Consider the following 17,500-nt stretch of genomic DNA (forward strand, 5'->3'; position numbering starts at 1 on the left):
ATAACACTCTTCATCTCAATAAACCCAGCCGTCACACAATCACAGACTCATTCAGCAGCGGATAAAAACCTTTATTAAACACAACTGCATGTGTGAGCATGAGAGAAGCAGCGCTATAAAAGACATTACATACTCCAAATGGAAAACATGCAAAGGTACATTAAAAAGTGTCACATCATTTAAAAATGAGGTTCTGTGCAAAGGTGCTGCAGTCAGCGTCCCGTGTGAACCGCAGTGGATTATTAATGTAGAGTATATGGAGTTATGTGAGACGTGACCAGTGCTGGGGTGATGCCTTACAAATAACACACGTTACGTCATCAATTACTTTTTAAAAGTAACTAGTAAAGTAACACATTACTTTTTAATTTAGAGGGAAATATCGGAGTTATTTTTCAAATAAGTGACTCCAGCTCCTGTGTTTCTCATGTATTGACGGACAGCTCTGGTGTTGCCATGTTGAGAGAAATCAGGAGTAAGAACATGATCTTACTGTAGTTCTAGACTAAATATCAACATCTCACCTGCACAAAAACACATTCAGTGTTCCTCACAATCAATAAAAACACTCAAATACAAACCTGCAATAATTAAATAAATATCATTTATGTATTTAATCCTATTTTATTAACCGATGTCTTTGAGCTTCGATGATCCAATTCAGCCGTACTAAGCAGAAATAACACATTAGTGTTTGATTTGAGTTATTGCTGAATAGTGTTGATGTTTCTTCTCCTGCGTCATATTCTTCATGTGATTAGTTTGAGCGTCCTCTACTGTACAGACGTGAATCTACATCTCCTTCAGTCTGAGCCGCATTCACTTCACTTTTGCTGTGAAAGAGCTTTACATTTGTACAAGAAGAACTTTTTATACTAAAAACAAACAAGCGAGCCCTGCCCAGATTTAAGAAGTAACTAAAAGTAACGTAACGCATTACTTTACATAAAAAGTAACTAAGTAACGTAATTAGTTACTTTTTTAGGAAGTAACACAGTACTGTAATGCATCACTTTTAAAAGTAACTCTCGCAGCACTGGACGTGACCTGTTCAATACAGCTCTCAGAAACCACACGCAACACCGTCATCATCGCCTCTCGTCTGACAGACACACACAGAATCCTTCACATAACCACATCTGCACGACCGCACACACCGAGAGAGAGTTCATAGTGGTTCTTTAAGCGATAGTTCACCCAGAAATGTGAGCCTGCAGCACAAAAGCAGTCATAAGCAGCAGCTATATCTGCAGCAATAGCCAACAATACACTGTATGGCTCAAAATTATACATTTTTCTTTTATGCCAAAAATCATTAGGATATTAAGATCATGTTCCATGAAGATATTTAGTAAATTTCCTACCGTAAATATATCAAAGCTTCATTTTTGATTAGTAATATGCATTGCTAAGAACTTCATTTGGACAACTTTAAAGGAGATTTTCTCAATATTTAGATTTTTTGCTCCCTCAGATTCCAGATTTTCAAATAGTTGTATCTCAGACAAATATTGTCCAACAAACCATACATCAATGGAGATTATTTATTCAGCTTTCAGATGATGTATAAATCTCAATTTCCAAAAATGGACCCTTATGACTGGTTTTGTGGTCATCATTTACTCAAATGACTGTGTGACTGTATCTCATCTGTGAATGTAAAAGGAAGATATTCTGAAGAACACGGGGACATTTCTCAAAATATCTTCTCACGGAGGAAAGTCAGTCATGGGGTCTGAAGGAGTAAATGATGGTTTTTGGGTGAACTGTCTCTTTAAATCAAAGTGCTGGAGCCGGAGAAGCCGGTTAATGTGCTCATTCATTCAGAACTCTTTTACTGTAGTAAAAGTGCAAATACTGTGTAAATCTAGTGTTGATGAAGCAGCTCTCGTGAACTGGATTCTCTGTTTTTTGGCATTGTAAGAGGTCGTTTAGGGAGTAAAAACAGAGGGTACAACACTGAAGTCAGTAACTCTAGCCATCTCAATACATTCATCACCAAATACACAACGGCTTTAAAACAATCACAAGTAAACACACATGAGAAGCACCATTAAACACAACACACACTCGTCAGCTCCCGAAACCTGATTCGTGCCGCTGGAGATGACTGAAGAAAACACTTTCCAAACGATTAGATTTCAGATTTAAACTAAAATGATTCAGACTGAAGTACATGAACACGGATGTCATCTTGTTCAGGGTTTCTGCGGGTCTTAATTCACACTTTCACAAATTAAGGCTTAAATCAGAGCAGAAAGTCTTAAATTCATGAAGTCGTGGCATTAAATGTTGCACACACTGCAAAAAAATGAATTACTTCCTCAGTTTTGTCTTGATTTCCCCAAACATGAGCATTTTTAAATCAAGATACATTTACCGGAGATGCAAAATGAACATATGAAGTCTTGTTTTCTGAGAAACTGCACAAAATAAAGTGAGTTTATAATTAAAAAGAGCAAATATGTGACCCTGCAGCACAGAAGCAGTCATAAGCAGCACAGCTATATCTGCAGCAATAGCCAACAATACACTGTATGGCTCAAAATTATACATTTTTCTTTTATGCCAAAAATCATTAGGATATTAAGATCATGTTCCATGAAGATATTTTGTAAGTTTCCTACCGTAAATATCTCAAAACTTCATGTTTGATTAGTAATATGCATTGCTAAGAACTTCATTTGAACAACTTTAAAGATGATTTTCTCAATTTTTTTGCACCCTCAGATTCCAGATTTACAAATAGTTGCATCTCAGCCAAATATTGTCCAAACCATACATCAATGGAAAGATTATTTATTCAGCTTCCAGATGATGTATTAATCTCAGTTTCGAAAAATTGACCCTTAAGACTGGTTTTGTGGTCCAGGGTCACGCATGTCAATGGGGAATGAAAACTTGTTTTCTCTTTGGATTAAGTAGATTTTTCTGAGCCCTGAAAACAAGACTGATTGAAGTAAATTCATCTTAATTTAAGAATCTTTAGATGTTTGTACTGGAAAACAAGACATAAAGCACTTTTTGCACTGTGATCATCAGAAGGTACAGTAAAAGTAATTTTTTTAATGAATTAAAATGTAATGATGATCTCTTGGAAGTTGTATTTTCAAACTTTAAAGCATTGCTAATATGGGATATTAACATTTAGAAACCATAACGACGTATTGTGTTCATTCCTTACGTTTTCTTGACTTGGAAGAAGTCTTAACCTGACCTTCACTAAGCTGCAGAAACGAGACGGCGTGTGCTCGGGATTCAATATGGCTTATCAAAATATAACATCCCTCACAGCCTCATTCAGTATTCATTTCTTTAATATAAGGGCGGTTTGTGTCATGTGACAGGAAGCTCTTCAGAGTTCATCTTCTGCAGTGTGTGCTTTGAAAGGCAGGTTCAGTTTATAGTTTCAGATTCATTGTGTTACGACAAAATACCACAAACACAGTTTACATTTAGGGTAAAAAATCCATTCAATTCACAGCAAAACGCCTCGACACGGCCTGTTCAGTGTCCGTCCCATCATGCACCTGACCACATTCCACACAGGATTTCACAGAAATGATAAAGTAGCAAAATCAACAGAAAGTGCTTGGCGTTTGCCCTCCGTCGCCGTGCGCTTCACCAGCGCCTGAACATGTACCTGACCCCCAGCAGCCGCTCGCACGCGGCGCTCAGGTTTCCACGGGAAACTCCTCAAAAACTGCACTTCCATGATGTCCTGAAACTGCTCTACTTCCACACACTAATTCTGTACTTAATATACTAAAAGTGATTCTTTAGTACTTCTTAAGGTCATCTAAGTGTACTCAACTGTGCTATTTTGGGACACCGTGAATATGAACTAAAATGCACTTTTAACACACTCTGTGTGTATTTAAAATATGTATTTAGTCAGCACCTGTAGTACACTTGAGTATGCTAGCCCACATGAGAAAATACTATATTTATAAATACTATAGTGTTTTTGAACCATACTCTAGTAAAGTGTATTATAGTATTTGCAACACTTTAATGAATGCTGCAGCATACTGTAGTATTAATTATAGTGAACTGATAATAAATACTGTAGTATACTTTAGTTTTTACTACAGTAAACTAGTGTATTGTAGTATAATATACCCTGTAGTCGTAGAAAACTTGAGTAAAGTCATTTGTTTACATTACTAGAGTTATATTATCACAGCAACTATAGAATTACAACAATACATTCATTCAAGTACTTTACTATAGTATGGTTCAAACACTAACATTTACTATACGTTACTATAGTATTTTTTCATGTGGGCTAGCACACTCAAGTGCACTACAAGTGCTGACTAAATACATGTTAACTACAGAGATAGCATGTTAAGAACATTTTAGTTCATCTTCACGGTGTCCCAAACTGAGCACACTTAGCTGATCTCGTGTTTCTCGTAAGAAGAACTAAAGAATGCATTTCTAGTATATTAAGTACAAAACTGTGAGAACGGAGCACTTTAAGTGTATTCTGGCAGACGAGTCACACGGGTTTGCTGTATCCGAACACGCCGACGGGGAAGTGCTTGACGTGTGTCGGCCACTGAGCGGCCAGCTGGAAGAACTTCACATCGTTCCACTCCACGCCGTCGATGCAGACTGAAACACAAACACAGATCTGATGTTTTTAAAAGAAGTCTCTTCTGCTCATCAAGGCTGGATTTATTCGATCAAAAATACAGAAAAAACAGTGATATTGTGAAATAATTTTGCAATTTAAAATGATGGTTTTCTATTTTAATATACTTTAAACTGTAATTTATTTCTGTGACGCGCAGCTGTATTTTCAGCATCATTACTGAGAGTCACATGATCTTCAGAAATCATACTAATATGCGGATTTATTGTTAATGTTTGAAACAGTTGTGCTGCTTAGTATTTTTTTGACACTAACACTATAAGTCTTTACTGTAACTTTTTATCCTTTGGTGAACCAAAGTTAGTTAAGAAAGTTCATTTCTTTCAAAAATAGAAAGAAAAAAATGAGTTGACCCCAAACTTTTGAATGGTAGTGTATATTGTTACAAAAGATTTATATTTTAAATAAATGCTGTTTTTTAAAAAAAAACTTTTTATTCATTAAATAACCCCGAAAAAAGTATCACAGGTTCCCAAAAAACACACTCAGCAGTAGGGTCGGGTATCCCTTGAATTTTATCGATTCTGATTCTTATTGATTCCTAGTTTTGATTCCAATAAGATAAAAAAATCCAATATAAAAAATGAAGTCAAACATTTAGACGTCCAACACTTATTCTGTCTTTATAGAAAGCATTCTTCCGCAGCTGAATACCACGAGCACGAATCAGCAGCCGACAGAAGACTGCGAGAGGAACGCTGCCTACGCCTTTAACAAAAATACCACAGCATCAACTACATTAATGTAACATTTGAATACATCTCAAATATTAAAGTGTTAAAGACAAGTAAACAGTCTCTGTCTCTTTAACACCAAATGCATGCAGATCTAAAAATACTGTACAGTTACTATTGCCGTTTCTATTCAGACTGCCACTTAACTGTGATCGCAGCATATAATCACTGCAGTTAATAGTGATCAGCGTCTGTCTGATTACGTGTCATTTGTAACTAACTGCATAATTATTACTGTACATTTCTGCCATAATCACCACTAATAACCTACTCCTAAATATAACGCAGAAACTTCAGCTTTTCTGTGAAGCTGCTTTGTCTCACGAATGCAGATAATCTTGAGCTGAGCTGGCGCTGGTGGAACGTGAAGAGTGTACGGATGTGAGCGCGTCACCTCGGAGCATGGTGTGCTGATGTTTGGCCGTACAGATGAGCCGGCTGATGCCGTCGATCACCTGACTCTTAGAATCCACGTCCTTCTCCTTCAGCTTCTTACTCAGAAAAATCACTGCAAGACACGCAAGAAAACACTCTGACATCTGCAGGAGGCAGAATTATTATTAAAACACCACACGCTGATGGACGCCAGCTACAGGACCTGAGAGAAACCCTGCTCTACACTGCCGCTGTGTGTGTTCCGCACCTTTCTTGTTCTTCTCTTTGGTGACGACGGTCATGGCCATGCTGTGTGCAGCGCTGGGCTCTCCTCCGCTGGGCAGACGGCTGACCTGCAGCGAGCGGAAGTTACTCTTCAGTGTGTTCTTCAGACCAGCATCACGCTTCTCACCCTCACGCTTCTTCTCTCCGCTCGGACACGTCCAGTAGTCCACCTGCAGCCCCATCAGCTCCCCGCCTGTGCACGGAGAACTACACACACACGCAGAGAGAGAGAGAGAGACACACACACGCAGAGAGAGAGAGAGAGAGAGACACACACACACACACACGCAGAGAGAGAGAGAGAGAGAGAGACACACACACACACACACACACACACAGAGAGAGAGAGACACACACACACACACACAGAGAGAGACACACACACACACACACACACACACACAGAGAGAGAGAGACACACACACACACACACACACAGAGAGAGAGAGAGACACACACACACACACACACACACACAGAGTCTCATGAAACATGTCAAGAACACGCCTGACTCATGTCTATTCATTTGTGACTCTGGACCACAAAACCAGTCATAAGGGTCAATTTTGTGAAACTGAGGTTTATAGATCATCTGGAAGCTGAATAAATAATCTCTCCATTGATGTGTGGTTTGTTAGGATCGGACAATATTTGAAAATCTGGAATCTGAGGGTGCAAAAAATCTAAAATATTGAGAAAATCACCTTTAAAGTTGTTAAAATGAAGTTCTGAGCAATGTGTGTGTGTTCCAGAAACTGACTGAAAAATATAAACAATCTTCACTGTATTTTACGTCACGCGTCACACGACTATTAAGTTGCATTTTATTATTACATTTAGAAATAATGTAAAATACTGATAAAACAAAACATTTAAAATCATTATAAACACTAATAATTATAAACACTACAAATTAAATATAATTTGTATTTAAATAAAATTTGTAATATAATTAATTATAAACACTAAAAATAATGTGCCAACATTATTTTTTTTTTTACCAAAACCAAAATTAATGTTTTCATTTACCCAAAATCAAAATAAATCTAAATAATAGTTTACTTAATAATCAATTAAATTAATAAATTTTTATAAATAATAATAAATGATAAATAAATAATAAATGTAATAAATTACCACTCAAAATAACTCGGCTCTATATGAAAAGTTGAATGGCACATAAGGTAGTTCAGATTTTTAATGATATAATAAATCATAGTTGAAATATAAGCATTTAAATGGAGGCTGGAATTGATCAGATAGCAGATATAGCAGGTTATTTATTAGATAGCAGGTTAAGTAAAAATGTACTGAATATGTAATATAGTGCGTTTATTAATTTAGTTAACTAACGAGCTGTGGGCAACGTTAATTTTCAGCCTCATATTTTCAGTTGCATCACTGTCCTTTGCAACAAATCCTTCAAATTTAACGCTATTCAAAACAGAAGAGGAATGACAAGCAGAAGTATGAAAAGTGCCATTTGTTATAAACATTTATTATAAACACCAAGCACAAACTAATTTTTTAAAGCATAACTAAAACTAACTTTCAGCAGGTCGCAGCATGTTTCAAATGATGATTTATTTTCTGGAAAACACAGTATGCTGATTAAGCAGTGTAATGTGACCCAGATTCACACACACACACACACACTCGTGTGATGATGTCATACCCCACTCCAGTGAAAACCGCACACACCGAGGGAGACGGGGGCGGAGTCACACACATCTCCTTCCCGTAGGGCGTGGTCACCTGCGGCATGGGAGAGGAAACCACGCCCACATTCCCGCCCATGGCATCATCAGAATCCACTGAGAACACACACACACACACACACACACACACACACGAGTCAGCATGTGCTCTGATACTGTCAGCAGAACGCTGTAGAATGGCTGTAAACATGTTAAAATCAGAGTTTGTCGAGGTGCGTCTGCTCCTGCGCTGACCTACACGTGCGGAGCTGATGCTCTGCTGCGGTGCAGTGTGAACACAGGACTGTAAAATCTATTTCTGTGAGCGAGAAGCTCGCAGACGTGACCTCATTCCCTGAGCAATGATCTGAAGATCTCACCTGATGTGGACAGACTGTGTTCGACGATCCCCACCTTCACCACCTGACGGCACAAGAGCACTCAGTCACTCGCTCAGGATCACCAGCGCTGCTCAACATTACACACTCAGTCAAACCTTCATTTGCATCAACACTTCTTCTGCATTAAAGGGATAGTTCACCCAAAACTGAAAATTCTGTCATTAATTACTGCCCCTGGTGTCGTTTCAAACCCGCAAGACCTTCGCTCATCTTCAGAACACAAATGAAGTCCGAGAGCTCTCTGACCCTCCACAGACAGCAAGGACACGATCAAGACTCAGAAACATAGCAAGGACATCGTTAAAAGAAACCATGTGACATCAGTGGCTCAACCGTAATTTTACGAAGCTACGAGAATCATTTTTGTGCGCAAAGAAAACTACAATAATGAGCCCGTGATGTCACATGGACTGTTTTACTGATGTGCTTGCTATGTTTCTGAGTCTTGATCGTGTCGAAGGTCTTGCGGGTTTGGAACGGCACGAGGGGGAGTAATTAATGACAGAATTTTCAGTTTTGGGTGAACTATCCCTTTAACATTTATGCATTTAAAGTGATAGATTATCCAAACGTGATCATTGTGTCATCATTTACTCCCCTCGTGGCGTTCATAATAACCATGTGACTGTCACAAAAGATCATTTGAGGAATATAATGAAAGTCAATGGGGTCCAATGCTGTTCAGTTCCCAACATTCTTCAAAACATCTTCTTTTACAGAAGAAAGCACGTCTCGCAGGCTTGGAACGACAGTAAATGATGATGTTTGGATGAACTAATCCTTTAAACCTCCCATCAGCACCAGTATCAGTGGATCTGGAGTCTCACCCCGATAAATGGCACAAATTTTTGGCAGGAATCTTCATCCGGACTGCAGAGAGAGAGAGAGAGAGAGGTTAGAGCGGCGCAGAGCTTCATGAAGCACAGACACTGAGCGACTCTGGAGACAGATCCAGACGCAGCTGCACACAACATCACCATGAGATGAGTCTCTGACACTCATGATCATCATCTGCAGCAGTGCAGCGTGGGAAATACAGGCACTGCTCTGACATCCCAGGATTCTAATGAATGAGTGTCGGATCACACAATGAGAGCAGCACACAGGATTCACAAAGATCCACAGATCTTCAGGCGTTGATGTGTGTGTGTGTGTGCGTGTGTGTGTGTGTGTGTGTGCGTGTGTGTGTGTGTGTGCATGAGTGTGTGTGAGTGCGTGCGTGTGTGTGTGTACTGGTATATATGGTTTATGAGGACACAAATCTATATAATAACATGGGTACTACAACATGAAGGTGGTTTATGAGGACACTGTCTATGTCCCCGTAAACCAAAAGGCTTAAAAAACATACTAAATGGTGTTTTTTTGAAAATCTAAAAATGCCTGCAGTCTCCTGTAAGGGGTAGGTTTAGGTGTAGGGTTGGTGTAGGACAATAGCACATACAGTAAGTACAGTATAAAAACCATTATGCCTATGGAGAGTCCCCTAAACCACATATACCAACATGCGTGTGTGTGTGTGTGTGTGTGTGTGTGTGTGTGTGTGTCTGAGAGACTCATGAGAGCGATGACAGGGGAGGTCATGTGACTGGAGGAGATCACAGCCAATCACATGTAGAGATAGAACAGTAGAGGTCAGAGGTCAGATACCTGATGTAAAAATCAAAATACAGACTTCTCCTCCTTGGACTGCAAAAGAGGAGAAGAAATCGAGTGCAGAAGTGTTATTAATAATAATTAATCTGTCAGTGGAAAAAATTATATTAAAAAATATATTAAAACGAGCACAATATCTAATCACTGAGAATCAAATGCATGTTTGGTTTTTATCCATCAAATTTCTTTTGTTTTTAAAGGGGTCATATGATGAAAAAAATGGCAACACTTTACAATAAGGTGTCATTTGTTAACATTAATTAATGTATTAACTAACATGAATAAACAATGAACAATGTATTTATTACACTATTTATTAATCTTTGTTAATGTTAACTAATGAACTTTTTTGTAAAGTGTTACCAAAAAACTAACACTAGCTTCTCTATTCTTTTTCAATTCTATCTATTTGTTTTCTTTTATTTATTATACAATTAAAAAAAAAAAAAAGGCCTCTAACAGTAGCGTGCTCTATTCTTTTTCCATTCCGTTATATATATATATATATATACACACACACAAGTAAAAAATTATAATAAAAAACCCTTGCTACGTGTAGTGTGTTAAGCTAACTGAGACCTTCTTTAGCACTTGCATATTGTTGCTCTTTTGTTGATTTTGATTGCTTCTATTGTCCTCATTTGTAAGTCGCTTTGGATAAAAACATCTGCTAAATGACTAAATGTAATGTAAATGTAATATGATGCGATGTTTTCCTTTGTTTTTGGAGTGCTACGAGCTGTTTGTTCATAGATAAGATCTGGAAAGTTACAAAGACTAAAGTCTCAAACCAAAAGAGATATTCTTTATAAAAGTCAAGACTCGTCCACGGCCTCCTAAAACACCTCATATAAACACGCCCACATGTCTACGGCACTGTGTGGGAAGATTTGCGTAACACCGCACAAATGTTTGCGCAAAAAAGGCGCTGTGTGTTTCCAAATACGGTGAGGGGCGTAACATTTCCATCACATGCTTGCAGTATTCGGCCAATCACAACGCACTGGATAGCTGGCCAATCAGAGCACACCTCACTTTTCAGAACAAAATTGATTAATTGATTAATGATTCATTTTAATCATGTTTTTAAACACTCATTTTGTTTGCACATTTTTGACATGCGCTTTCAACCCTGTAAAGTCTGGCATAAAAAGTAATAGTCCGAAAAAATATTTTATTGAAATGGAACAGTTTATTGGATATTTACACCAAGTTGTTTGCATGTTTTATGTTTTGTGTCATATTTGATCATCAGGCTTTTATGGCTTATATTGTCTCATATATTGAGAATATGGAGGAAAACACAGCTAAATTTTTATTCAGAGACTCAAACAGATCAAAAATATGAGTTTGCTGCACATGCTGATATTAATATGATGAAATTCTGATGCTTGTAAATGTAAATCAGTGAGATGTTTCTAACAGAAGAGCAGATACTGACATAAAATGATCTAAATATCAGTCATCGCTAAATATGATCTAAATATCAGTCATGAGATTGAAATGATCCAAACATGCTGATTGAGAGATGAAGAAATAACGCTCCTCAGAAGATGTGAGATGAAGATCATTCCTCCGCTGAGGAACAGTGAAAGTAAAGCTCCTCAAAAGATTCTGATGATCAGATTTGAGACGCACTGATTTCACTAGAAAATGATTGATGGAGAATCAAGTAAAGCTAAATCTGATGCTACTTCCTGAAGAACACACACACACACACACACACACATGCGTACCTCTTCTGTCTGTAGGTGAGCATGGCTTCAGAGATGGGAAACTGATGAGACACATTCGCTCCAGCCAGATACTGGATAATCCGTCCAGCTACATCAACAGAGTCTGTGGAGAGAGACAGACAGCAGTTAACATCACAACTTCATTATGAACACCAGAGTCACACTCGAGCAGATGAGCGTGAGACGAGCCGGAGGGAAGGAGGATCGGAGCAGATGTGAGGTCTGATGGGAAATGAGTCTAATGTGAGACAGATGCAAGTGAAACAGACACTCTCACATCTATCCTCCACTCACTGAGCTCTCATTAACAAACACATCCCAGCGGCTCGTTTATGCTTCATTAACACACACACACATCAGTCGGTACCTGCGCTGGGAGAATCTGACCGGCAGAACAGCTCCCTCCAGGACGGATCCATGAACATACTGCAGAACTTACTGTCGAACGTCGACACATACTTGGCCAGAGGATGGGAACCTGCAAGACAGTCACAGACAGAGTGTGTAAATACACTCCGGACACATAATAAAGCAGCATTACGAGCTCATGGACTCACCGATGGGGATGATGAAGAAGCGGATATAGCTCAGCCAATCAGGCGTCTTATTGGCCAGCTGCTCTACGAAGAAGCGCAGCACTGTACTGAGATAGCTCTGATCACCTGCCACTGCCACCTTCACCGTGGGCGGAGTCAGAGCGTTACAGTTACAGCTGTGGGAGGAGTCAGAGTGTTACAGTTACAGCATTAGTTACAGCTGTGGGTGGAGTCAGAGTGTTACAGTTACAGCTGTGAGAGGAGTCAGAGTGTTACAGTTACAGCGTTACCGTTACAGCTGTGGGTGGAGTCAGAGCGTTACAGTTACAGCGTTACCGTTACAGCTGTGGGTGGAGTCAGAGTGTTACAGTTACAGCTGTGAGGAGTCAGAGTGTTACAGTTACAGCGTTACCGTTACAGCTGTGGGTGGAGTCAGAGCGTTACAGTTACAGCTGTGAGAGGAGTCAGAGCGTTACAGTTACAGCTGTGGGAGGAGTCAGAGTGTTACAGTTACAGCGTTACCGTTACAGCTGTGGGTGGAGTCAGAGTGTTATAGTTACAGCGTTACAGTTACAGCTGTGGGAGGAGTCAGCGTTACAGTTACAGCTGTGGGCGGAGTCAGAGCGTTACAGTTACAGCTGTGGGAGGAGTCAGAGAATTACAGTTACAGCTGTGGGTGGAGTCAGAGCGTTACAGTTACAGCTGTGGGAGAAGTCAGAGCGTTGCAGTTACAGCGTTACAATTACAGCTGTGGGTGGAGTCAGAGCGTTACAGTTACAGCTGTGGGAGGAGTCAGAGCATTACAGTTACAGCTGTGGGAGGAGTCAGAGCATTACAGAAGAGGAGTCAGAGTGTTACAGTTACACCTGTGGGAGGAGTCAGAGTGTTACTGTGAGTTCACACCAGACGCGACTTGCGCGAATAAATCGCGCTATTTACGCGTAGTTGGATGCTTGAACATTTTGAGTTTACTCGCTTCATTCGCGCGTGAAATTCACTTCACAAGAGACGCAAATTCGCGTCAGGGAGGGGCTTCTGCCAGGTGGCTTCAGTCTCGTTGCGAAATGGCTGACATGGATTTTGTTGACTCTTCCACTTCTTTCTGCACACTTCCTCTGAATAAACACATCAACTCAATATGTATATATATAGCTCAAATTCAGTGAAGAGCGTTTTTTACAACTTAACAGATTGTCCGACCTCCTCACTCACTTCTCTTTCTTCCTTTTTATTCCTGTTTCTGTATCCACATACAGCGACGATGATTTTGTCCTCCATTGTTTCGGATTTCTGCCTCCTCTCGCTATGTCGTAATCACGTCACTACTAGAGCAAGCTCCTGATTGGTTAACGCGGTGCGAATATTCGCCAAAGTTCAGATTTTTCAACTTGAGCAATTCGCCCGGAACGCGCCACAGGATGTCTATTCGCGTCTTTGCATTGACTTAACATGTAAATCACTTGCGCTAAACGCTTCATTCGCGTCTGGTGTGAACGCACCATCTAAGGAGAGTCCCCACAAGGATAGCAAACCAGACGTGTGTGTGTGTGTGTGTGTGTGTGTGTGGTCACTCACAATCTCTGAATGCGTGTGACGATGGTGTTAAATGCAGCCTGGACATCAGCGGCGGAACAGGTGGACACGATGGGCTGGGCGTGTTTCTGCAGGACCTCCTCCACATACTGAACATCAACAACAACATAATGTTATTAAACATGATTCAGCACAAAGACATCAGCAATATCCCTATGATCATCATAATTATGTGTTATATCATTTATGTCCAAACTGTAGTGATGATCAGCCACTATGAGGTCAATGTGAGAAACAAAAGAAGAAAAAAAATTTCTGAGCTTTTTTACATGCATTAAAATTAATGATCATAAACACAGATGCATCTGATGCACAGATTAATGGACATGAAGGAGAAATTATGAAATAATGTAATTACTACATTTACATTTCTGTACTTGGCAGATGATTTTTGGCAGATGTGAACACACACCATACACATAAACACACTCACACTCACTCTCTCTCACACACATACACACACACACACACACACTCACACACACACACACACACACTCACTCTCTCTCTCACACACACACACACACACACACACACACACTCACTCTCACACACACACACACACACACTCACTCTCTCTCACACACACACACACTCACTCTCTCACACACACACACACACACACACACACACACACCTGGCCCTGCCAGTCCACTGTGTTGATGAGGATGATGTTCTCTGGGAGTCTCTCGTCTGAGATCAGGATCTGATTCAGCTGATCATACACTGATTTCCTGGGCACCTGAGCAACACAAACACACACAAAACTAAACTCCCTCTCTGTATACATACACATACACACCATTCACACAATCAAAGTAACAAATGCATGATGTAATCTCAGCAGTGAGCCTGTGGTCAACATGAAGTCAGAGTAAAGTGAGTGCGACTGGTTCTGCTGGAGTGACAGGCGAGTGTTGGTTGCACCTGTGCGCTGAAGCGGCTGTCCGGCGAACACTCGCTGTCCACGCTGATGGTGCGCTCGCTCTGAGCTCGAGAGTTCTGTCTGTCCTTCATGGATGTGCTGCGAGTGCGCCGCGGGACCCTGCTCTCCGCTTTACTGGAGGTCATAAACACAGCAGCTCATGTCACCTTCACAAACACAGGGCAGAGCTCCAGGATCAGTGTGATTGTGTACCTGGGACTGCTGTGATTCTGGGACTCAGTCTTGCAGAGTTTCCCACCGGAGCTGTTCAGTCGATCACTGCTGGGCTCGGACACATCTGCCATCACTATCCCATGATGCTCTGCTTCAGCCTCCTGCAGAAACCAATAAATGCACTCATCATATTCAAATCATTTCATTAAGGAATAGTTCACATAAACAACATAAGACATAGCATTACATTCTCATATTTTGTGCAAACTGTGATACAATGGCATTCAAAGGTATGCTGTCAGTAAGATATAAAAGAAAAAAAAAAGAGGAAATTTAGACTTTTATTAATCAAGGATGCATTAAATTGATCAAGAGTGACAGTCAAGACATTTATGTTACAAAAGATTTCTATTTCAAATAAATGCTGTTCTTCTGAACTTTCTATTCATCTGTGAATCCTGAAAAATAAAATGCATCACAGTTTCCACAAAAATATTGTGCAGCACAACTGTTTTCAACATTGATAATAATCAGAAATGTTTGTTGAGCAGCAAATCAGTATATTATGATGATTTCTGAAGATCATGTGACACTGAAGACTGCAGTAATGATGCTGAAAATACAGCTGCGCATCACAGAAATACATTACAGTTTAACAGATATTCACATAGAAAACAGCTGCTTTATATTGTATTACACGGGTTCAGTAAATGATGGGAGATTATTCATGTTTAGAGGAATAATTCATGTCGATCCAGGGGTTGGGGTTTGAATGAAACATCACTGAGCTGCGTCGGCGTCAGGAGTAAAGGTCACAGGTCACAGCGAGCGGGCGGCTCGTTTCCTCTCGTCTGAATAATGTAGGAAACTCACAGCGTGGGAAAGAGCAGGAGAGACGACATGCAGAGCAGAGCTCAAGTAGAGAGAAAGAGACGAACGCTTCATCACAGATCTCAGATCACATCATCTCCACAAGAAACTGCTGTCAGCAGGCTTCACTCGGTAAAAAAATACACAGCTTGCAAATATACAAAACATGGGACAGAGTGAAAGGAACTGATCTGAGTCAGCTGAGAACTCATATTCATTACAGTCAGGCCGAGATCAGCTAAACAAGCACGATCATCGCAGATCTAACACATTCTGCTCATCTTCAAACTGAGAGGATAATAATTCAATCATTTGAATTCAACTGTTAATTTAAGAATTCATCCTGACCAAATAAGAGGAGAACACGTTTAATTAACTAAAGATAGAAAACAAGCTTTTGCTTTTAGAAGCAGTCATCCTCATCATCATGGCTGAGTAGAGTAACGATGACTCTAAAACAGAATTAAAAATGTAATATTCTCTTATCGGATCACCTGGAAACTTACAATACTGTACGTGGGAACCTTTATCAATTTTCATAAGAATGCATATGAAGTGACTTGCAGTTCAATGTCATTGTTATATGAATATTTATTAGTAGTGTGGTCAAACAATTAATTGCGATTAATCACATCCAAATTAAAAGTTTTGTGGTGCTCATTTGTAAGTCGCTTTGGATAAATGACTAAATGTAAATATACACAGTAATACACACACATATATTATGTCAATAAAAACTTTTATTTTGGATGTGATTAATCGTTAGCACTATTTATTAGTATTACTCTTTTCTCAACACTGGGACCGGTATTTTGTACCTTGTTCTGCTGAAAATAAAGGAACACAAAATCCTGACAGCCAATCAGAATCAAGAGCTGTGCTACTGAGTGAGTGTGTGTGTGTGTGTGTGTGTGTGTGTGTGTGTGTGTGTGTGTGTGTGTGTGTGTGTGTGTGTGTGTGTGTGTGTGTGTGTGTGTGTGTGTGTGTGTGTGTGTGTGTGTGTGTGTGTGTGTGTGTGTGTGTGTGTGTGAGAGAGTGTGTGTGGCTGGGCTCTCACCGCCGCTGGTCTCCATACTGATGTCCTCCTTCTGCTGCGAGCCGGCTGTCTTACAGCGCTCCACCAACAGGAAGTCAGCAGCCTGCACAGGAAGACAACAGCACTGATTTACCTGTGTGTGTGTGTGTGTGGTCCTGATGGGGGCGCTGTGGTCAGGTGTGTGTGTGTGTGTGTGTGTGTGTGTGTGTGTGTGTGTGTGTGTGTGTGGTCCTGATGGGGGCGCTGTGGTCAGGTGTGTGTGTGTGTGTGTGTGGTCCTGATGGGGGCGCTGTGGTCAGGTGTATGTGTGTGTGTGTGTGTGTGTGTGTGTGTGTGTGTGTGTGTCTGTGATGTCAGTGGAGGGGTAAGAATATCTGTAAGCAGGTGCTTCAGCGGCCCGGTGTGCTCCACACGCTCATCAACAGACACCAGCAGCTCCAGAGACCGCAAGACACACACCAAAACATATAGAAATAATGTGTCTGCAGCACTGCTGAACAGCTACACTGCGTTTACTAGAAATATGTGGTTAACCTTTGTTTTTAAAGTTGCAATGACACTGAAGTAGTGTATTTTGACATGCATCCGAGTGCAACAGATTATCAAAAAAAGATTAAATGTAGGGCGGGACTTGATTCTGTGCATCAGTTGTTGATTGGATGCTGAGCTGGGGGTGTGGCACTCAGAGGTGTATGCAGATGAGCAGAGTTTAAAAAATGAAATCCCTGCAGCACAGAAGCAGTCATAAGCAGCACAGCTATATCTGCAGCAATAGCCAACAATACATTGTATGGGTCAAAATTATACATTTCTCTTTTATGA

At 40.2% G+C, this 17,500-nt stretch overlaps 2 protein-coding genes across 7 annotated transcripts in view; one reads left to right on the plus strand and one right to left on the minus strand.

Moving 5' to 3' along the window:
- Positions 1-874, plus strand: part of mrpl2 (mitochondrial ribosomal protein L2) — a 3,977-nt gene extending 3,103 nt beyond the window's left edge. The window contains exon 7 of the mRNA XM_058795468.1: positions 1-874. This exon is cut by the window's left edge and continues 684 nt beyond it. The gene's annotated coding sequence lies outside the window, so the exon portion shown is untranslated.
- The window catches only part of zmp:0000000755 (phosphofurin acidic cluster sorting protein 1), a 40,082-nt gene continuing 22,632 nt past the window's right edge, over positions 51-17,500 (minus strand). For 5 of the 6 annotated variants that reach the window (XM_058795463.1, XM_058795464.1, XM_058795465.1 and 2 more), the window contains 14 exons: positions 16,699-16,781; positions 14,812-14,934; positions 14,601-14,733; positions 14,311-14,415; positions 13,656-13,762; positions 12,102-12,256; positions 11,912-12,022; positions 11,545-11,647; positions 8,980-9,022; positions 8,132-8,174; positions 7,730-7,868; positions 6,038-6,261; positions 5,789-5,902; positions 51-4,620 (listed from right to left, as the gene is read on the minus strand). In XM_058795463.1, coding sequence (XP_058651446.1) covers positions 4,505-4,620; positions 5,789-5,902; positions 6,038-6,261; positions 7,730-7,868; positions 8,132-8,174; positions 8,980-9,022; positions 11,545-11,647; positions 11,912-12,022; positions 12,102-12,256; positions 13,656-13,762; positions 14,311-14,415; positions 14,601-14,733; positions 14,812-14,934; positions 16,699-16,781 — 1,599 coding nt within the window. In that variant the 3' untranslated portion in view covers positions 51-4,504. The remainder of the gene's footprint in view (positions 4,621-5,788; positions 5,903-6,037; positions 6,262-7,729; positions 7,869-8,131; positions 8,175-8,979; positions 9,023-11,544; positions 11,648-11,911; positions 12,023-12,101; positions 12,257-13,655; positions 13,763-14,310; positions 14,416-14,600; positions 14,734-14,811; positions 14,935-16,698; positions 16,782-17,500) is intronic. The other variant, XR_009273879.1, reaches the window with a different exon arrangement.

Source organism: Onychostoma macrolepis, chromosome 13 (genome assembly GCF_012432095.1).
Source record: "Onychostoma macrolepis isolate SWU-2019 chromosome 13, ASM1243209v1, whole genome shotgun sequence".
Classification (NCBI taxonomy): Eukaryota; Metazoa; Chordata; class Actinopteri; order Cypriniformes; family Cyprinidae; genus Onychostoma; species Onychostoma macrolepis.